Raw genomic sequence first — 23,173 nt, forward strand, 5'->3', positions numbered from 1 at the left:
CCATTTTATGATGACATTGTTATATGAATCTGTCTGCAGCATTCCAAATTATAGCATCTGAATTCCATTTCTGCCATCCAAAGAGCTGCTGCGTGATAGCACAGTTTAACATTGCAGATAGGCTCACTGCAATCATGCCTGGCCAATGTTTCTGTAGTGTAGTAGTTAACATGTTCGCCTCACACGCGAAAAATAAACGGTTTGAAACCGGGGAGAAACATTATCCAAGCTTGCCAATTTTGAGAAAGGAAAATTCGTGTATTTTAGGTTTGTTGTTGAATGTTACCTGAATCTCACATGCTACAGACATGGTGCTTTTGCTCTTTCCTCGGCCTTAAAATAAATGCAGCAAAATCAGAAACGCTGAAATTTCATGACACTCTGAGTAGAAATAGATGTTCGTTTTTTGACTCGGCACGCATTTTAGCCGTTCGTCCGGTCAGCAACAGAATTTAGTGGGTTTTCGATGCAGATTTACATCGTTGCTCACCGTCTCAAAGATATCTCATGCTAAAGTACGCGCAGAAGTACAGGCGCAATCGATGCTGCAATTGAACCAGAGGAAATGACAGAACTGGTACCGAATCACCCCTTTAAATAATCGGTCTTCAGAATAGAGTATCAGGAAAAACGACCGAGGGAGTCGTGGAAACCGAGGCGCAGTGCAGGTCTGCTGGCTTCCCCCACTTTCTTCTACATGGTCGCGATTAAGGTGCCAGAAGGCTTCTCACCTTGAGCAAAGAGGGATCAAATATAATGAACGCATTATTCTCAAAACTGCTCCCATTAAAATTCTTGCATTTTGTTTAAAAGCTAATCGTGTTCAATTTCAACTGAGCACCACATTGTTTGCATTACCTGTTGACTGGCATTCTTTTGTCTATCAGTCATGTTTGCAATTCGAGTTTGGTGTATCTTTCAGAGGGTCTCAATTCAAATGAAGGCATCAATACTAGAAAGAATATTAATATTAAATATAGAATAACGGAACAAATGCGGAGGGAAGTTTGTTTAATTTCGTCTGCCAAGGATAAGACGGATGTTCCTCATGATTGAGCAGAAAGCATTGCACCCAGAGTCGTTTGCTGGATGGACACGTGTACATTTTGAAATTAAGAGCAAGCTGAGGCACCAGGGTGAAACCAACAGTTGGTTCCTGCAACAAGTCACTTGGACCCTCAGTCCAACCGTTGGAATCCTCCAAACATTCTGGTAGGTCAGCACTGCCCCTGTTTGTTGCACAAATATTTATCCTTTGTAAGATTCCGGTCCAGGAACAAAATTATTTCAAACCAAATGAAGTAAACGAAAAATTGAAGCACGCAATCTTGGCAGGGCTCTGTTAAACTCCGGAACAAACATTTTCCTCTGTAATATCGCACCCTCGATTGAAGGGCTGTGGAGCAAAAGAAATGAGATTGTGAAAATAGTAAGGTTGAAAAAATAACACTTTCGCAAATTCGATATGAGATCAATTGCATAATTACATCATGTTCATTTGGCGAAGTATATGAGGAACCTAAGTCCAAATCGTCATTTGAACCTAGTGAATTAAGGCAAACTAGGCATGGATTCTGCAGAAACGACTTTTTCAAAAGGAAATTCAGCAATTTAATGAAAGAGAGGAAAAAACTGGTTCATTAAGAGAGAGAAGCAAATTGTGATTAATTAGTGTGCTCGTTTGGTGTGCCTCGGATCGGATGACGGAAGGGCCTCTTATGCCTTTGCATGAATACACTGTGCTAGGCCATTTTGTGATGACATTGTTACGTCAGTCTCGCTGCAGCGTTCCTGAGAATAGCAGCTGTATTGAATTTCTCCGCAACAGAGACCCAGATTGCTGCAGTGTTACAGCGCAGTTTAGCATTGCGGACAGGCTCCCCCAAACAACGGCAGTTTCTGTAGTGTAGTGGTTATCACGTTCGCCTAACACGCGAAAGGTCCCCGGTTCCAAACCGGACAGAAACATTATGGAAACTTTCTCATGAAATAGTGAGGATAATTTGCACCGTTGAAGCTTACCTCCTATATTGCAGGCATAATGCATTTGCCCTCGCCGAGCTCACAAAATGCATGCAGCAAAATCAGCACGTCTTTCGGTGCAGCTTACCACAGTGACTCACCATGTCAAAGGTGTCTCATTGTAACGTGTGCTCACAAAGACAGACAAAGAGTGATCAGATCTAATTAATGCATCATTCTCAAGCCTGTTCCCTGTAAAGTTCTTTGATTTTGTTGCAATGCCGACTGTTGGACTGCCTCTCAAATCACTTCTATATCAAATGCATTACCTGGTGTCTGCCAGTCAAGTTTGCAATTCGACGTTGTTTTATATTTCAGAGAGTCTCAAGTCAACCGAGGGCATCAATGTCTAATGTATTAATACTGAATGTTGAACAACATAAAAAATTGATGAGAAAAGTTTGTTGAATTTCGCCTTCCGACAAGGCTCTTCCGAATGATTGAGCAGAAAGCATTGCTGCCTGAGCTATTTGCAGGACCGAGCCTTCTGCATTCTGAAACTCAAAACAAACTGAGGCACCAGCTGTAAACCAAGAGTTGTCTTCCTGGAACAAGCGACATGACCTCTCAGTCTAACCCTTGGACTCCTCCAAACATTCTGGTAGATCAGCACTATCTTGTTTCCTAAAGAAATATATATGCTGTAAAATTACATTCGCAGAACAAAATTATATTAAACCAACTGAACGAAACGGCCTATTTCAGCATGTGATCCTGGCAGGGCTCTGTTTAACGGCAGCAATCATTTCCCTCTGTGATATAACAACCTCGATTAACGAGTCGTGGAGCAAATGTAATTAGATTTTGTACATAACTCAGAAATAATGAGATGTTTGATTAGAAAAATAAGCACTTTCGTCAATTCGATATGAATTCAAGAGATAAGTAAATAATGTTCATATGCATAGCTATGTAAGGAACACAAGTCTAAACCCTCATGGCATTGGGTGAAGGAAACGTTGTTAATTCAGGCAAACTAGGCATGGAACCTGCAGAAACTCCTTTTTCAAGAGGGAATGATGCAATTGATTGATATGCAGTAAAATAACAAGTTCACTAATAGAGAGAAGGAAACTGGGATTAATTCATTGGCTCTTTTAACAAGCTGACAGAGACAAGATGATGGAAAGGCCATGGGATGGATACATGGTGTTATGCCATTTTATGATGACATTGTTACATGAATCTGTCTGCAGCATTCCAAATTATAGCATCTGAATTCCATTTCTGCCATCCAAAGAGCTGCTGCGTGATAGCACAGTTTAACATTGCAGATAGGCTCACTGCAATCATGCCTGGCCAATGTTTCTGCAGTAGAGCAGTTAACATGCTCGCCTCACACGCGAAAAATCACCGGTTGGAAACCGGGTAGAAACATGATCCAAGCTTGCCAATTTTGAGAGAGGAAAATTTGTGTATGTTAGGTTTGTTGTTGAATGTTACCTGAATCTCACATTCTACAGACATGGTGCTTTTGCTCTTTCCTCGGCCTTAAAATAAATGCAGCAAAATCAGAAACGCTGACATTTCATGACACACTGAGTAGAAATAGATGTTCGTTTTTTGACTCGGCACGCATTTTAGCCGTTCGTCCGGTCAGCAACAGAATTTAGTGGGTTTTCGATGCAGATTTACATCATTACTCACCATCTCAAGGATATCTCATGCTAAAGTACGCGCAGAAGGACAGGCGCAAGCGATGCTGCAATTGAAACAGAGGAAATGACAGAACTGGTACAGAATCACCCCTTTATATAATCGGTCTTCAGAATAGAGTATCAGGAAAAACGACCGAGGGAGTCGTGGAAACCGAGGCGCAGTGCAGATCTGCTGGCTTCCCCACTGTATTCTACATGGTGGCGTTCAATTTGCCATAATGCTTCTCACCTGGAGCAAAGAGGGATCAAATATAATGAACGCATCATTCTTAAAACTGCTCCCATTAAAATTCTTGCATTTTGTTTAAAAGCTAATCGTGTTCAATTTCAAATGAGCACCACATGGTATGCATTACCTGTTGACTGGCATTCTTTTGTCTATCAGTCATGTTTGCAATTCGAGTTTGGTGTATCTTTCAGAGGGTCTCAATTCAAATGAAGGCATCAATACTAGAAAGAATATTAATATTAAATATAGAATAACGGAACAAATGCGGAGGGAAGATTGTTTAATTTCGTCTGCCAAGAATAAGACGGATGTTCCTCATGATTGACCAGAAAGCATTGCACCCAGATCGCTTGCTGGATGGACACGTGTACATTTTGAAATTCAGAGCAAGCTGAGGCACCAGGGTGAAACCAACAGTTAGTTCCTGCAACAAGTGACTTGGACGCTCAGTGCAGCCGTTGGAATGCTCCAAACATTCTGGTAGGTCAGCACTGCCCCTGTTTGTTACACAAATATTTATCCTCTGTAAGATTCCGGTCCAGGAACAAAATTATTTCAAACCAAATGAAGTAAACGAAAAATTGAAGCACGCAATCTTGGCAGGGCCCTGTTAAACTCCGGAACAAACATTTTCCTCTGTAATATCGCACCCTCGATTGAAGGGCTGTGGAGCAAAATTAATGAGATTGTGAAAATAGTAAGGTTGAAAAATTAACGCTTTCGCAAATTCGATATGAGATCAATTGCATAATTACATCATGTTCATTTGGCGAAGTATATGAGGAACCCAAGTCCAAATCGTCATGTGAACCCTGTGAATTTAGGGAAACTAGACATGGATTCTGCAGAAACGACTTTTTCAAAAGGGAATTCAGCAATTTAATGAAAGAGAGGAAAAAACTGGTTCATTAAGAGAGAGAAGCAAATTGTGATTAATTAGTGTGCTCGTTTAGTGTGCCTCGGACCGGATGATGGAAGGGCCTCTTATGCCTTTGCATGAATACATGGTGCTAGGCCATTTTGTGATGACATTGTTACGTCAGTCTCGCTGCAGCGTTCCTGAGAATAGCAGCTGTATTGAATTTCTCCGCAACAGAGACCCAGATCGCTGCAGTGTTACAGCGCAGTTTAGCATTGCGGACAGGCTCCCCAAAGCCATGGCAGTTTCTGTAGTGTAGTGGTTATCACGTTCGCCTTACACGCGAAAGGTCCCCGGTTCCAAACCGGGCAGAAACATTATGAAAACTTACGTATTAAATATTAAAATGATAAATATTAAATACTATTAAATCGTGAGGATGATTTGCACCGTTGAAGCTTAGCTGAATCTCCTATATTGCAGGCATAACGCATTTGCTCTCACGGAGGTCATAAAATGCATGTAGCAAAATCAGCACGTCCTTCGATGCGGCTTAACACAGTGACTCACCATGTCAAAGGTATCTCATTGTAACGTGTGCTCACAAAGATAGACAAAGAGTGATCTGTTCTAATTAATGCATCATTCTCAAGCCTGTTCCCTGTAAAGTTCTTTGATTTTGTTGCAATGCCGACTGTTGGACTGCCTCTCAAATCAGATCCATATCAAGTGCATTACCTGGTGTCTGGCATTCTTTTGTTTGCCAGTCAAGTTTGCAATTCGACGTTGTTTTATATTTCAGAGAGTCTCAAGTCAACCGAGGGCATCAATGTCAAATTTATTAATACTGAATGTTGAATAACATAAACAAATTTCGGAGAAAAGTTTGTTGAATTTCGACTTCTGACGACAAGGCTGTTCCGAATGATTAAGCAGAAAGCATTGCTGCCTGAGATATTTGCAGGACCGAGCCTTCTGCATTCTGAAAATCAAAACAAACTGAGGCACCAGGAGTAAACCAAGAGTTGTCTTCCTGTAACAAGCGACATGACCTCTCAGTCTAACCCTTGGACTCCTCCAAACATTCTGGTAGATCAGCACTATCTTGTTTCCTAAAGAAATATATATGCTGTAAAATTACATTCCCGAAACAAAATTATATTAAACCAACTAAACAAAACGGCCTATTTCAGCATGTGATCCTGGCAGGGCTCTGTTTAACAGCACCAATCATTTTCCTCCGTGATATAACACCCTCGATTAACGAGTCGTGGAGCAAATGTAATTAGATTTAGTAAATAACTCAGAAATAATGAGATGTTTGATTAGAAAAATAAGCACTTTCGTCAATTCGATATGAAATCAAGAGATAAGTAAATACTGTTCATATGCATAGCTATGTAAGGAACACAAGTCTAAACCTTCATGGCATTGGGCGAGGGAAACGTTGTTAATTCAGGCAAAGTAGGCATGGAATCTGCAGAAACTCCTTTTTCAAGAGGGAATGATGCAATTGATTAATATGCAGAAAATAACAAGTTCACTAATAGAGAGAAGGAAACTGGGATTAATTCGTTGGCTCTTTTAAAAAGCTGACAGAGACAAGATAATGGAAGGGCCATGGTATGGATACATGGTGTTATGCCATTTTATGATGACATTGTTATATGTATCTGTCTGCAACATTCCAAATTTTAGCAGCTGAATTCCATTTCTCCCATCCAAAGAGCCAGATAGCTGCTGCTTGTTAGCACAGTTTAACATTCCAGATAGGCTCACTGCAGTTATACTTGGCCCATGTTTCTGTAGTGTAGTGGTTATCACGTTCGTCTAACATGCGAAATATTCCTGGTTTGAAACCAGGCAGAAACATTATGAAAACTTAATCATTAAATATTGAGGATAATTTGCATCATTGAAGCTTACCTGAATCTCCAATGTTGCAGGCAGAATGCATTTGCTCTCACCGAGGTCATTAAAACGCGTAATGCAGAATCAGAATACCTGGAAAAACTCTGCAGGTCTGGCAGCATCTGCGGAGAGAAACACAGTTAATAAATGGAAAAGAGGTAAAAGGTATATAAGATTTTATATTTCATCTCTTTTCTGTTTATACTTCGTGCTGTTGAAGAGTCATACGGACTCGAAACCTTAACTGTGCTCCTCTCCGCAGATGCTGCCAGACCTGCTGAGTTTTCCAGGTATTTTTATTTTTGTTTTGGATTTCCAGCATCCGCAGTTTTTTGCTTTTATATGCAGCAAAACCAGCACGTCTTTCGATGCAGCTTAACACAGTTACTTACCATGTCAAAGGTGTCTCATTGTAACGTGTGCTCACAAAGACAGATAAAGATTGATCAGATCTAATTAACGCATCATTCTCATGTCTGTTCCCAGTAATATTCTTGGATTTTGTTTAAGAGCTAACTGCGCTCAATTTCGAATGAGCACCATATGGTTTGCATTACCTGTTGACTGACATTCTTTCGTCTATCAGTCATACTTGAAATTCGAAGTTGGTGTATATTGCAGAGAGTCTCAATTCAAACGAAGACATCAATAACAGATAAAATATGAATATTAAATATAGAATAACGGAACAAATAATGAGTTTCTTTAATTTCGTCTTCCAAGGATGAGAAGGATGTTCCTAATGATTGAGCAGAAAGCATTGCACCCGGAGACATTTGCTGGACGGACACGTCTACTTTTTGCAATTCAAAACAAGCTAAGGCACCAGGGTGAAGTCTTCCATGGACCCTCAGTCCAACCATTGGAAACCTCCAAACACCCTGGTAGCTTAGCACTGCCCTGTTTGTTACTCAAATATTTATCCTCTGTTAGATTCCGGTCCAGGAACAAAATTTTTTCAAACCAAATGAAGTAAACGAACAATTGAAGCACATGACCTTGGTAGGGCCCTGTTAAACTCTGGAACAAACATTTTCCTCTGTGATTCGCACCCTCGATTGAAGGGCTGTGGAGCAAAAGTAATAAGGTTGTAAAAATAGTAAGGTTGAAAAAATAACACTTTCGCAAATTCGATATGAGATCAATTTCATAATTACATCATGTTCATCTGGTAAAGTATATTAGGAATCCAAGTCGAAATCGACATGTGAACCTTGTGAATTTAGGCAAACTAGGCATGGATTCTGCAGAAACGACTTATTAAAAAGAGAATTGATTAATTTAATGAAACGGAGAAGAAATGGATCATTAAGAGAGTGAAGCAAATTGTGATGAATTAGTTATCTCGTTTAAAAAGGGGCCTGAGTTCGGATGTTGGAAGGGCCTCTTTTGCCATTGTTTGGATACATGGTGCTAGGCCATTTTATGATTACATTGTTACATCAGTCTCGCTGCAGCGTTCCGGAGAACAGCAGCTGTATTCCATTTCTCCGCAATAGAGATCCAGATTGCTGCTGCGTTACAGCGCAGTTTAGCATTGCGGACAGGATCAATAAAGCCGCGGCAGTTTCTGTAGCATAGTGGTTATCATGTTCCCCTCACACGCGGAAGGTCCCCTTTTCGAAACCGGGCAGAAACATTATGAAAACTTACTCATTAAATAGTGAGGATAATTTGCGTCGTTGAAGCTTACCTGAAACTCCAATGTTGCAGGCAATATTGCATTTTCTCTCACCGAGGTCACAAAATGAATGCAGCAAAATCAGCACGTGCTGAGATTCCATGACACACTTGAGTGGATAGATGTTCGTATTTCACTGCGCTCACATATTAGCAGCTCGTTTAGTCAACAGGTGAAATCAATGAGTCTTTCGATGCAGCTTAAGAAAGTTACTCACCATGTCAAAGGGATCAGATCTAATTAACGCATCATTCTCAAGCCTGTTCCCTGTAAAATTCTTTGCTTTTGTTGAAATGCTGACTGTTGTGCTACATCTCAAGTCAGACCCATATCAAATGCATTACCTGGTGACTTACATTCTTTTGTTTGCCAGTCAAGTTTGCACTTCGATGTTGTCTATTTCAGAAGCCTCAAGTGAACCATGGGGAATAATATCAAATACATTAATACTGAATGTTGAATAAGGTAAAAAATTGTTGAGAAAAGTTTGTTGAATTTCTTCTGCTGAGGAGAAGTGTGTTCATAATGATTGAGCAGAAAGCATTGCTGCCTAAGACATTTGCTGGACCGAGCCTTCTGCATTTTGAAATTCAAACAAACTGAGGCACCAGGTGGAAACCAAGAGTTGTCTTTCTGTAACAAGTGACATAACCTCTCAGTCTAACCATTAGAATCCTCCAAACATTCTGGTAGATCAACACTTTTCCCTAAACAAATATGTATTCTGTAAGATTACCTTCCCAGAACAAATGCATTTTAAACCAAATGAACGAAACAAACTATGCCAGCCTTTGATCTTGGCAGGGCTCTGTTGAGCTGTAACAATGATTTCCCACTGTGATATAACACCCTCGATTAGCGGTTTGTGGAGTAAATGTAATTAGATTGTGTAAATCAACTCAGAAATAATGAGATGTTTGATCAGAAAAAATAAGCACTTTTGTCAATTCGTTATGAAATCAATAGAAAAAGTAAATAATGTTCATATGCATAGCTATGTAAGAAGCACTAGTCTAAATCTTTATGGCATTGGGTGAGGAAAACAGTGTTAATTAAGGTAAACTAGGCATGGAATCTGCAGAATCTCTTTTTTCAAAAGGGAATCGTGCAATTAATTGATATTCAGAATAATAACAGGTTTACTAAAAGAGGGAAGGAAACTGAGATTAATTCGTTTGCTCTTAAAAAAACTGATCGAAACAGGATTATGGAAGGGCCCCTTATGCCATTGAATGGATACATGGTGCTCTGCCGTTTTATGATTACATTGTTATATGAGTATGTCTGCAGCATTCCTGATAATACCAGCTGAATTCCATTTCACCGAAACAGCGACCCAGAATGCTGCTGCATGACAGCATGGCTTAACATTCCGGATAGGCCCTGGTCAGTCGGACAGCTCACCCCTTCATTCTCCCCTGATTCCGTTTCCTAAAGAGTTTGTAAATATTCACAGAACTGGAGACTGGGTTTCCTATTTTGGTTCCTCCTCCATTTTTCCACCTGCCAACTAACAACATTTTTCAAAATCTCGTCACAATGTTCCGCCTTGCACCATGTTCAGGGGTGAACACATTCAGTTTTGTGGAGAGGCTATAAAGGCCGGGATCGTTTTCTTTAGAGCAAAGCTGAGTTTTCATGGTGTTTAAAATTATTGGGCTGAAGAAGGGATCGGCGGCGGGCGGTTTGATAGAGCAAAAACAGAAACAGAAATACCTGGAAAAACTCAGCAGGTCTGGCAGCATCGGCGGAGGAGAGCACAGTTCGAGTCCTCATGACCCTTCAACAGAACAGTTAGAGTGATAGAGCAGTTAGGGAGAAACTGTTTCCACTCTTGAGGGTCAGTCACCAGAGGACTGGGGTTTATGATAATTAAATAAAGATAGGCTTGCATTTATATAGCACCTTTCCCGACCAGCGGACGTCTCAAATCGCTTTCCAGTGAATGAAGGACATTGTGAAGTGTCGTCATTGTTATAATGTCGGAAACACGGCAGCCAATCACCACTCAGCAAACTCCCACAAACAGCAACGTCATAATGAGCGGATAATGTGTCTTTGTGACATTGATTGAGGGATTAACATTGACCAGGAAGTGGGGAGAACTCCCCTGCTCTTCTTTCATATAGGCTCATGGTATCTTTTACATTAGGCACCTAAATCCCGTTCATGTCTCTTCTTTCCAGACTGAATAAGAAAGGAGGGATTTCACCATGCCTGCACTGTTCTTCGGTTTCCTCGGACATTTCATCGCACCCTGGCAGTTTTCCCTCTTCCTCTGCTGAAGACCGACAAAGTGATGATGTAGCGTGTCTGCTATTTCCTATGTTTCAATTACAGTATCGCTTTCGTCTGTCTTTAGGAGCACACATTACTGTTATTCATCTTTGAGACGACGAATAAGTATGTTAACCTACAGCAATAAACAGGTTCATTTATTATGCTAACTGAACGAACTGTTAATATGTCTGTCGAGTGATAGTGGAAAGTGTTTTACAACCTTTACTGCATCGGGTGCGATAAAATGTCACTTTTGTTTTATTGTGAGATGTTCTTTAGTATTTCGTGGCCGTAATACGCAAGTGCACTTAAACGAGCGGATTTCGGGAACATTTTCCCGGGATTCGAACCGGGAGGCTATTTGCGTGTTAGGGCCACGACGCTAGAGAAACATTGCACTGCCGAATCCTCAATGGGCTTGGCTGAAACGGTAACCTGTGCGGCCATGCAGCAGCACTTTGGGTTTTTGTTTAGAAGAAATGGAATTCAGCTGCTATCATTAGGAATGCTGGAGACAGACTGATTTAACAATGTCGCCATAAGATGGTACAGCACATGAGGAGACAATTCGGCCCATCGTGTCTATAGCAGCTTTTTGCAAAGAGCATTCCAATCAGTCTCAATGACTCTTCTTCATACGGACTCGAAACGTTAACTCTGTTTCTTTCCCCACAGCTGCTGACAGATCGGCTGAGTTTTTCCAGCATTTTCTGTTTTTGTTTCAGATTTGCAGCATCCGAAATATTTTGATTTATTTTGATCCTGGAGTCTCTTTACCCCGGGATCCACAAAACCCGTCACTTCTCTTCTTTCATTCTCACGCTTCCATTTCCAGTTTGAGTCGGTTCTCCTTTCGGGCTCTTCAACAAATCCATTTGGACGGACAAGTGGCATCTGAAATTTAATGTAAGGAAGTGTGAAGTGATTCATTTTGGTCGGAGAGGAGAGGCAACAGGAAATAAAGCGTGCAGATTTATGTTGCACAGCGAGTGGTTAGGATCCGGAATGTATCAGTGCGGCTCAGTTCCACAAGCAGGTGAACGAATTTTTACCATCGCATTCACTTCACGCTTTACAACTACATTCACTTTAGTTTTGTAGCTTCATATTCAAATGGTTCAGAGAGAAAAAGCAGATTGGAAAGATTCCTTTTGTATCTTTTTGAACTGGAAATGTCTGAGATGGAGAATACGAATTAAAAAATGTGACGTGAAAGTGAAGAATTTGATGTCTATCAGTTGCTTTTAGTGCCGAATCTGCCGTGCGCTGCCTTGTCAGTTTCACAGGAGCCGCAGTGATTAGGTTGGTGGGTTTTGGAAATTGAATTTTGCAATTCACAGCTTTGGTACTATTTCACCACACTGTCGATTTCATGTTCCAGCCAATAGCTACGTTGGTTTTCATTGGCTGAAGAAATAATTTGTGTTCGATCTTAACATGACATTTTGTCGGAGAAACTTCGCCCTCGTGAAAATGGTCCAGAATAAAGAAAATGGCAAAAGCCGCGTGGATATCCCGAGATGCAAGCGCAGCAAGCAGCTCCCTTGGTAGTCCAGTGGTTAGGATTCGGCGATCTCACCGCTGCGGCCTGGGTTTGCATCTCGGTCAGAAGCTAGCCACTTAATTCTTTCGTTAAAACGACTTTATTAAGTTCCTGATTGAAAACAGAAAATGCGTTACAGCTCTGCCCGAATCAGTGGAGTTGGAACTGAAGCTCTGCATCAGAAATGAAAATGTCACATGTGCGTCAGGTCGAGAACAAATGTAGGTGTCGGGCTGGAAAGTAAAAGAATAAAAGAGAAAGGCTGTGATCGGTTGCAAAGCACCGGCTACAACGATGTTGGTACAAGGCAGAATATGGGTGAGAATGGGGCTGCTTTTCCTGGAGCACTGTGTGTAGTTCTGAGAATGACACCTGATAAGGGTCAGTATTGATCTTGGAAACACGGCAGCGCTGATCCACCAGGATGTGAGTTCTGGAATGTGAGTGGAAACTGTAAACTTGAGGTCATTCAAAACTCCGCTGCCCGTTTCTGAACTCGCAGCAAGTCCCATTCCCCTATCACCCCTGTGCTTTCTGACCTACATTGGCTCCTGGACAAGTATTATCTTCAGTTTAAAATTCTCCTGCTTGTTTTCAAATCCCTCCATGTCCTTGCCCCTCTCTTTCTCTTTCGTCTCCCAGAACTCCAAAACCTTCTGAGATGTCCACACTCCTTGAGATGTGGCATATGAACGGAAATAGGAAAACGCGGGAGAGTTTATTTTCTACAATTTATCAATAATTTATTCCGGTTGAAATCGGGAATAATGAGGAAACGTAGTCGGCAGGATTCGAACCTACGTGGGAAAATCCCAATGGATTTCGAATCCATCGCCTTAACCACTCGGCCACGACTACGGGCATGACTGCAGCGTTCATATAAAATGATAGGTGGCTACAGCAGAGCAGGAAGACATTGGCCCGGGCATGTTCGTGCCAGCTCTCTGGAAGAGCCAATCAGCTGGTTCCACACAGGCTCCTTTTCCCCCACAGAAATTTATATTTGTATTGTCTCTCCTTGTTCTTCCCATCAAAATAAAACATAGCACACTTCCCCGTTGAAAGATTTAGTGACACGGCGGGAACACCAGCTCATTGGAGCTGTGGGATTCGAACCCACGCCCGCAACGAATTGGTGCGTTTAACGCAGCATTTAAGACCGCTCGGCCATGATAACACAACGGACGCCTTTTACCTTACCTGGTATTTCCATTGAAATATAGGCAGTAAGGAAAAGAGCAGGAAGCGGCCTTCAGCTGCCTCGAACCTGCTCTGCCACTTGTTTACATCATGGCGATCCCCAGCCTCGACACCAATTTTCTAACCCATCGCGCGAACCATTTATTTCCTTAGAATCGAAAAATCCATCCATCTTAACCTTCAATGTACTCGCCTACTGAGGATCTGCAGATGTCTGGGATACAGTACTCCAAAGATTCACAACCATTTGAGTGAAGAAATGTCTCCTCACCTCAGTCCGAAATGGCTGACACATTATCCGCAGAACGTGAGCCCAATTCTAGACGCTCCAGCCAGAGGGAAAACAGCCTCTCACCATGAACACTCTCAAACTGTCTCAGATTTTCACACTTTGCAATGAGGGAAAGGAGACCGAGACAGAGACAGAGAGACTGTGAGGGCGAAAGCAGATATACGGAGACAGATAGAGACAGAGAGTTGGCTCGACATTGAAAGGAACAGTTACACTTCACCATTCCATATGATTGATAACTTAGATTGAAAGACGGAAAAGATGAAGAGAATAAAAGACTTACGTTTTAACAGAGCCTTTCACGAACTCAGGGCAACAGAAAGTGCTGTACAGCCGATGGAATGTTTTTGAAGTGTAGTCAGTGTTGTAACTTAATGACACAGAGAGACAGTTCGACAAAAATGCTGATCCAGCAAATGACAAAATGTGATCTTAAGAACTACACCTCAATGTAAACATTTCTTTCTATGTTTCTAAACTTTTCATTATTTATTTGATCAGATTCAGCAGGTAGAATCCTTGACAAAACAGGGACAAAGCATTCCATTTCTATAAGGCCAGCGTTCAGCCTTCCCTTTTCTAGAGTAAAGAGCTTCAGACTGTTCAGCCTTTCCAGGTGATTATAACATTTGGGATTGAACTTTCATTTTCCTGTTCCTTCTGAGGTATGACCGCAGGAGAAACAGTTCCTAAGGTCTGAGGGATTTCAGTTTGGACTATTTGTATTTACAAATTCATTCTCTCGGTGTGTCCATTGCCTTAACTCCTCCACCACAAGGACTCGGTTTGTGTCTGTTTTAATGTTGCTCAGTGTAAATGTCAATCATTCCCCACTTTGTAACATACGGGCACTTAGGCGCTGAGCAGTCTCTATTCAAAAACAAATAGAGCCGGAATTCCACTCTCGCATGCTTTAAAGCTGCTCTTTTTTGTTTGTCCGATTTTAATATGAAGCTACCCAACTAATATAAATAAAGTTTTGATTGTTAAAAGTGGGGAACTGAAACTCATTGACACACACACAGGAACACACACATACGTATAAGACCGAGAGTGACAGAGACCCAAGGACAGGCAAACACTCAGAAAACAAAGATATCACAAATTGGCTAAGTTTTGTTTTCACAAATCCGACAGCAAATTCCGTAAATGCTTGTAGATGAACGGCAATAGGATAAAAACAAAGTGTTTGGCTGTATTTTTTATTCCATTGAACAGATAATTAGTCCTGTATTTGCAGACGCCTGGTTAAAATCAGGAATGAGGAGAAGTGTAGTCAGCTGGATGGGACCCTGGATGGGGACAATCCGTCACCTTAACCACTCCGCTTTCGCCTGCTGACCCTGTGCGCTCACCAATAGGGGTCATATAAAATCACAGAATGATTACAGAAGAGAAGGAGGCCATTCGGCCCGTCATGTTCTTGTTGGCTCTTTGGAAGAGCAACTCAACTAGTCCCACAATGCCAGCCTTTTCCCAGACGCCCTGTAATTTATATTCACATTTTCTCTCCTCGGGATTCCGACCAATCGGAAACACCACTCACTTTCCTGCTATAAATTTTAGCAGCCTCCCCTCTGCCAGAAGCGATTTGCACGAAGTCCCCAAAACGATCAGCTGGCAGTACTGGGACTCGAACCCACGTCTTGTTAGCAACTGGAACTTAAGTCGAGCACCTTCGACCACTCGGCCACACTACCACAGTGCTTACAGCCAGTCATTGTCATGACTGGTATCGGCACTGAATGAGAACATAAGCAATCAGACCAGGAGTCTGCCAAAAGGCCCCTCGAGCTTGGTCAGCTACTTCATAAGATCACGGAGGATCCTGGGCCTCAACACCAATTTCCCAGCCCTTGATTCCTTTGCTGTACCTCGTCTTTGTGGCATAAGTGGTGAGTGTGTTCCGATATTAACTGAAAACTTGGTGGTTTGACATCATCCTGCAATGACAAAAGTCTCTTCCTCACCCTCCTCCCTTCCTACTTCCATTGCCGTCACAGTTCCGGATTGTGCGCTTTGATCTGATGAAAATATTCCCCAAACTTTGTCAGCCATCTGTTGTCCAGTATGTTCTCACACAAACAGGCGTTTAAATATTAATTTCAAACACAATGAGAATAAAAATAGTTCAACTGCGTACATACATCCAATTCATGAGAAATATAGGATTCAAAGCTGCGAATAGAATTTCATTCTCTGTATATATTAAGAGAACTGGAGCACACCATTGTACCGTGTGAAGTTCCATTTAATTTGTGGAAGTTGCACAACTGGTATCAAGATAACTGGTATTAAAATAATCTCAGAATGATTATAAAGAAACGGTACAAAAAGGGAAACAGTTACAATAATAATGCAATCAACACAGTAAAAGCATATTAATCTGCCATAATGACAATCCAGAGATATTCGTGAATATTTTCATTTAGAGTCAATATTTCACAGACAGAATTCCACCTGGAGTCTCTCAAGGGCTCCACCTTTGACCATACCTACAGAGCAGACAGTTCAGCAGTGTCACAGGTCAGAGCTGTGCCATGAAACTAACAGATCTTTTCAGTATGTTATTGTGGTTTATTGTAAAGTAAGTTTATGGTGGTGAGTGTATGGTTCTGTCTGTGTGATTTAATTGAATTAGTGCCAGATAGACTGCAAGCTTCAAGTTATCAAAATAAATTAGGGGCAAAAGGCATTTTAAATGCCATTGAGTAAACATGGATGAGGTCTTAGCACGTATAGTGTAAAGGAAATTCGCATTTTTGGATAAGTGAAGGAAGGTAAGAAAGGCCAAGTAGTGTGTTTATTTTCCCAAAGGTACTGATCATGTTAGCAACATGAAAAATTTTTGTATCATGGGAAAAGTAAATTTCCAAAGGCACAAAGAACAATGGAATTTACAGATTAAAGAGAGAGAAACATATATGAAGAGGAATGGAAGGCTATGTTGGGGGGCCATGTAAGATCTAATAGGAACGTGCAAAATAACCTTGGGGAAGCCTCCAGCCACTTTAGCAGACGCCTGCTGTGTCCAGTAACCAAAGGTGGAGGATAGCCTTTGGAATTCCACTGTCGAGTAGGTGCTGTGGTAAATTTGCTTGCTTGCTATTTAAATTTTAAAGCTATTTTGGACTGCTGTCCTAAAGAGGTTGTATAGTTTGGAGTGAGGTTAATTAGGGATTTTGGGATTTGTTATAGTATTAAGTAACTGTAATCTTATGCACGTGCTTGAAATCATTCCTTTTGTCAATAAATGTTTTAACTTAATTTTAAAATCTATAAAGCTGTTAGTGGACTCATTACTTCTGAATTCAGTGCACAAATCTTCTCGTAATGAATACAAATTGTAAAACCGTTGTGATAGCGTTGCCACGTTTCCTTTGTGGATTTGGTCCGCCTGGCCTACATCATCTGCTAGGACAGCTCAGCTGCGGATGAAAGGAAACTCTGTCATGACAGTGCATCGCACATGTTGCTACATTTATAAACAGCGTCATAAACTGTCGCTGTTATGGAACAGAAGATTAAATAGTGGACTCTCGGAATCATTGGTCCAATGAGCGATCAGGTTGGCTGATTGTTCTGAAAAGAACTGACGTCATTTTTCTTTTCAATTAACCGAAGATATCAGCTAGGTGCGACGTCACACAAACATGGCTGACGCCAATTGGCCTGGCAGTGGATGACGCCACAATGCTTTCCGCACACCATTGGACCGTGATTGGTTTTTACCCGCATTGATTCGGGTGCGGGAGATCATGGGCTATCTCCAGTCTCTGCTGAGCGGTGAAGTTTGAGCCGCCTGTGATCCTGACTCAGGACTGTGACCCCTTGGCATCTTAAAGGTGCCGTGCGTCCACTGAGACTGTCCAAGACTGGGGAAAGGATCGAGAAACTGGGAAGCGGAGCGGTGGAGGTTAAATATAAATGCAGCATAGAGGGGAGAGATGTCCTGAACAATCGAGTGGTAGAGAGTGGGAGAGAGACTGGGACAGAGAAACAGATTAAATACTAACACTACCCTTTCTTAAATATCATTCCGAACCCTTCAGGTGGGCCAGCAATTTTTTCCTCCCTTAATCTTACAATGTTCATCAACAAGCGCCTGAACTCTAGGATTTTAAAGGAAAAACGGCTCTGCATCAGAAGGAAAATGTTGGAAGATATTGGGGTCTGACCACCAGAAATCTCTGTTGATATTCCTGTGACCGGGGTTGGGGGGTGGGGGGTGGGTGTATGAAGGGGTCTCTGAGGAGATGCAGCGAAATTCCTGGGGTGATGTTCAGTGAGTTCAGGAGGATGATATCAAAGGGAACGGAGCAGGGAGAGAAGATCCCTGGGGCGATGGTCAGTGAGTTCAGGAGGATGATATCAGAGGGAATGGAGCAGGGAGAGAGGATCCCGGGGTGATGGTCAGTGAGTTCAGGAGGATGGTCATAGAGGGAGTGGAGCAGGGAGAGAGGATCCCTGGGGTGATGTTCTGTGAGTTCAGTTGGTTGTTGCATCAGGCAAACCGCCGGGCCTGGGAATTTCCACGATTGTGCTCCCTGGTGTTCCTATTAAACCCCAAACTGTGGTAATAACTTGCAGGATTACTGCTTGAAAATGTGTCTGTGTCAGATCGGCCCCAGCTTCTCGGAATCATCCCTGGGTTTGTACCAAATGTTCTGTGTGTGGTATATATGTATTCCTAGTTATTCATTTATGTGATATGGGAGTGGCTGTCTGGGCCAGCATTTATTTCCTATCCCTAATTGTCTTGAGAAGGTGGACTGTGATGTCTCTGCCTTGTAAGTGTTTAATTGGACAAGGTACAGAGAGTCCAGGCGAATGCTCTGGGGGCTTGGGTTCAAATCCTAACATGGCAGCTGCTGGCATGTGAATTCAATTAATAAAATCTGGAATTGGAAACTGGACTCAGTAATGGTGACCTTGGCAACTATCACCGATTGTCGCAAAAACCCAACTGCTTCACTACTGTCTTTTAGTGAAGGAAATCTGCCACTTTTACCCAGCCTGGCCGACATGTGATTCCAGGTCCACAGCAATGTGACTTCACTGCCCTCTGAAATGGCCTCGGAAGCCGGGCTGTTCGGGGCAGCCTTGCCAGTGACACCCACATTTCATTAAAGGATAAAGAGAAAAAAACTTTTATTCTCTATCTAACCCCTGCTGCACAGACGCTGGGAGTGCTTGATGGGACAGTGTAAAGGAAGCTTTCTTTCTCCACGTACTGCCCTGCATCGGCCTCTGATGAAGCAGAGTCCTGTTGTTTACAATTAGCTGACAGTCCAGGATATGATTGAAGCTCCCCTCGCTCTGAAGGAAAGATGTATTAACACCAATGAGTCGCTGGGTGGCGGAGTGACTCTTTCACTGACGGGTCTTCGATTCAAACACATCCCCACATCCCAGACAGGACTGGTGAAAAATACCTGCCTGGAAATTTGGGCGGTGGTGGTGGGGTGGGGTGGGGGATGGGCGGAGGGAGAGGAGGAGGGGTGTAGGGTGGGATAGGGGGGGATGGGAGAGGGGGAAACCGTGTAATAGGGAAAGTGGAGTGGTGTCGATGGGCCTTGGAGAAAGGATTTCGTCAGAACCATAGTTCGTTTCACATTAATGATTTATTAACAATTTCAGAGAACATTTTACAGAACAGTTTATTTTAAAGTTAACTGAAGTGAATATGATCGTCACATTCAGAACAGAATACATTCCCTCTGAGCTGCCAACTGAGCTGTACAATAGTAACAGATACCAGAAAGAGAAAACAGGAGCTCAACATAAAGGGAAGGGAATAATTGCGAATGAGGAATGAGAAAAGTTATTTATTTACACGGGGAATTCAAACTACAGGGGAATTACAAGCTACAATTAGAATACAGCCATAGTCATCTCGAAAATTTCAATCAGGAAACCAAAAATACCGTCCATGATTGTCTCAGTTACAAATTCGGAAACAAACTGAAGGTATTTCATTTTTAGAGTCAGGACACATTTTAAATTCAGAATACCGAGATTTCAGCAAAGAGTTCATGAAAATCTACGGTGCCCAAAATTTAACCGATCACTTGATCTGTAAAATAGGATAAAATAACAAAACAGATGTTCACGATCTGGGACATTTATATTAGAGTTTTAATCAATGAAACATTGAGAGGTTTTTCAAACCGCTTCTGTCAGTTTGAAGTGTGACTGCTTAAATTGTGCTGTCACTCAGCAGCTCTCTGGGAGAATTGGAATTCCGCTGCTTTAATTTGGAATGCTGCACACAGACTCATATAACAATGTCATCATAAGATGGCACTACACCATGTATCCATACCATGGCCCTTCCATCATCCTGTCTCTGTCAGCTTTTCAAAAGTGAAAACGAATTAATCTCAGTTTCCTTCTCTCTTTTAGCGAACCTGTTATTTTTCTGAATATCAATTAATTGCACAATTCCCTTCAGGAGAAGGAGTTTCTGCAGATTCCATGCCCAGCTTGCCTTAATTACACTGTTCCCCTCACCCAATGCCATGAAGATTTAGACTTGTGTTCCTTACATACTATGCATATGAACTTTATTTACTTATCTCTTGATTTCATGTTGAATTGATGAAAGTGCTCACTTTTCTGATCAAACACCTCATTATTTCTGAGTTATTCACACAATTTGATTGTATTTGCTCCACAATCCGTTAATCGAGGAAAATCATTGATACAGTTAGACAGAGCCCTGCCAAGGTCACATGTTGAAATAGTTCATTCCGTTCGTTTGGTTTGAAATAATTTTGTCCTGGGAATGAAATCTTTACAGAATACACATTTGTTTAGGAAAAAAGGCAGTGTTGATCTACCAGAATGCTTGGAGGATTCCAATGGTTAGACTGAGAGGTCATGACTCTTGTTACACGAAGACAACTGTTGGTTTCCACCCGGTGCCTCAGTTTGTTTTGAGTGTCATAATGCAGAAGGCTCGGTCAAGCAAATGTCTCAGGCAGCAATGCTTTCTGCTCAATCATTAGTAACGCCCTTCTCCTCAGAAGACGAAATTCAACAAACTTTACTCAGCAGCATTTTTACGTTATTCAAGATTCAGTATTAATATATTTTTTTTGATATTAATGCCCTCGGTTGATTTGAAGCTCTCTGGAATATACAACAACATCGAATTGCAAACGTGACTGGCAAACAAAAGAATGCCAGAGACCAGGTAATGCACTTGATATGTGTCTGATTTGAGATTTAGCACAACAGTCAGTATTTCAACAAAATCAAAGAATTTTACAGGAAACAGATTTGAGATTTATATCTGATCCCTCTTTGTCTGTCGTTTTGAACACACATTACTATGAGATATCTTTGACATGGTGAGTAACTGTGTTAATCTGTATTGAAAGACGCATTCATTTCTGTTGTTGATTGGATGAACTGCTAATATGTGAGAGCAGTGAAATACGAACATTTACACTCAAGTGTGTCATGAAATCGCAGCACGTCTGATTTTCCTGCATTCATTTTATGACCTCGGTGAGAGCAAATGTAACATGCCTGCAACATAGGAGATTCAAGTAAGCTTACAAATCACCCTCACTATTGACTGAACCGGGGCCCTTTCGTGTGTTGGGCGAACGTGATATCCACTATACTACAGAAACTGTTATGTTTCCATTGAGCCTGTCTGGAATGTTAAACTGCGCTGCAACGCAGTAGCACCCTGGGTGTTTGTTGCAGAGAAATGGAATTCAGCTGTAATTAGCAGGAATGCTGCAGCAAGACTGACATAACAATGTAATCATAAAGTGGCCAAGCACCGTGTATTCAAACAATCGCATAAGAGGCCCTTCCACCATGCGACCTCTGTCCCCTTTTTAAATGAGCAAACTAATTAATCACAATTTGCTTCTCTCTTTTAATAAACCTGTTTTTTCCTCCCTTTCATTAAATTGCTCAATACTCTTTTGAATAAGTAGTTTCTGCAGAATCCATGCCTAGTTTGCCTTAATCACAATGTTCACTTGACGATTTGGACTTGGGTTCCTAATATACTTTACCATATGAACATGATATAATTATGCAATTGATCCTCATATCGAATTTACGAAAGTGTCATTTTTTCAATCTTACTATTTTTACAACCTTATTACTTTTGCTCCACAGCCCTTCAATCGAGGGTGCGATATTACAGAAGGAAATGTTTGTTCCGGAGTTTAATAGGGCCCTGCCAAGAGCACGTGCTTCACTAGTTCAGTAACTTCATTTGGTTTGAAATAATTTTTGTTCCTGGACCAGGATCTTACAGAGGATAAATATGTGTGCGGCAAATAGGGCAGTGCTGAGCCACCAGAATGTTTGGAGGTTTCTAATGGTTGGACTGAGAGGCCATGTCGCTTGTTGCAGGGAGGCAACTGTTGGTTTCACCCTGGTGCCTCAGCTTGTTTGGAATTTCTCAATGTAGAGGTGTGCATCCAGCAAATGTCTCCGGGAGCAATGCTTTCTGCTCAATCATTAGGAGCATCCGTCTTATCCCTGGAAGATGAAATTGAACAAACTTTACTCAGTATTTGTTCCATTATTCTATATTTAATATTAATATTTTATCTGTTATTGATGCCTTCATTTGAATTGAGACTCTCTGAAATATACAGCAAACTCGAATTGCGAACATGACTGAAAGACAGAAGAATGCTAGTCAGCAGGGAATGCAAATAATATGCAAATCATATCATATAATCGGCGTGAAATTAGTCGTCTCAATTTCTCTGCTCCTTTCACCCATTCTAATCTGTCTCTCTCTCTGAACTTACTGCACTTCGTTCTCTCAGGTCCAACCCCAACATTGTCATCAAACCCGCTGACAAGGGTGGTGCTGTTGTTGTCTGGCGCACTGACCTCGACCTCGCGGAGGCTGAGCATCAACTCGCAGACCAGTTGACCCCACACTGAACATCAAGCCATTGTTTCCAGGACTGTCACTGACCTCATCTCCTCTGGAGATCTTCCTCCCACAGCTTCCAACCTGATAGTCGCCCAACCTCGGAAGGCCCGCTTCTACCTCGTACCCAAAATCCACAAACAGAACTGTCCCGGCAGACCAACCGTGTCAGCCTGTTCCTGCCCCATGGAACTCCTTTCTCGCTATCTTGACTCCCTTCTCTCTCCCCTTGTCCAGTCCCTTCCCACCTACATCCGTGATTCCTCTGACACCTTACATCACATCAACAATTTCCAGTTCTCTGGCCCCAACCGCTTCCTCTTCACCATGGATGTCCAATCCCTCTACACCTCCATCCCCAACCAGGATGGTCTGAGGGCCCTTAGCTTCTTCCTTGAACAGAGGCCCGAACAATCCCCATCCACCACTACTCTCCTCTGTCTGGCTGAACTTGTTCTCACACTGAACAATTTCTCCTTTAACTCCTCTCACTTCCTCCAAATAAAAGGTGTGGCTATGGGTACCCGCATGGGCCCCAGCTATGCCTGTCTCTTTATGGGGTATGTGGAACATTCCTT

General features: G+C 42.0%; 2 protein-coding genes and 4 non-coding genes across 6 annotated transcripts in view; 4 read left to right on the forward strand and 2 right to left on the reverse strand.

Moving 5' to 3' along the window:
- The window catches only part of LOC144697870 (uncharacterized), a 139,273-nt gene that overhangs the window by 67,428 nt on the left and 48,672 nt on the right, over nucleotides 1-23,173 (reverse strand). Inside the window, exons 5-6 of the mRNA XM_078569840.1 lie at nucleotides 15,352-15,416; nucleotides 11,418-11,534 (exon numbers count right to left, since the gene is read on the reverse strand). Coding sequence (XP_078425966.1) covers nucleotides 11,418-11,534; nucleotides 15,352-15,416 — 182 coding nt within the window. The remainder of the gene's footprint in view (nucleotides 1-11,417; nucleotides 11,535-15,351; nucleotides 15,417-23,173) is intronic.
- The window catches only part of LOC144697286 (uncharacterized), a 229,749-nt gene that overhangs the window by 16,963 nt on the left and 189,613 nt on the right, over nucleotides 1-23,173 (forward strand). The window lies entirely within an intron of this gene.
- trnav-aac (transfer RNA valine (anticodon AAC)) lies at nucleotides 1,896-1,968 on the forward strand. The gene has a single exon. It is a non-coding gene; the product is annotated as a tRNA-Val (tRNA).
- trnav-uac (transfer RNA valine (anticodon UAC)) lies at nucleotides 5,073-5,145 on the forward strand. The gene has a single exon. It is a non-coding gene; the product is annotated as a tRNA-Val (tRNA).
- On the forward strand, nucleotides 6,568-6,640 carry trnav-aac (transfer RNA valine (anticodon AAC)). Its single transcript has one exon. It is a non-coding gene; the product is annotated as a tRNA-Val (tRNA).
- Nucleotides 12,960-13,041, reverse strand: trnas-cga (transfer RNA serine (anticodon CGA)). Its single transcript has one exon. It is a non-coding gene; the product is annotated as a tRNA-Ser (tRNA).

The sequence above is a fragment of the Cetorhinus maximus genome, chromosome 23, assembly GCF_964194155.1.
Source record: "Cetorhinus maximus chromosome 23, sCetMax3.hap1.1, whole genome shotgun sequence".
NCBI lineage: Eukaryota > Metazoa > Chordata > Chondrichthyes > Lamniformes > Cetorhinidae > Cetorhinus > Cetorhinus maximus.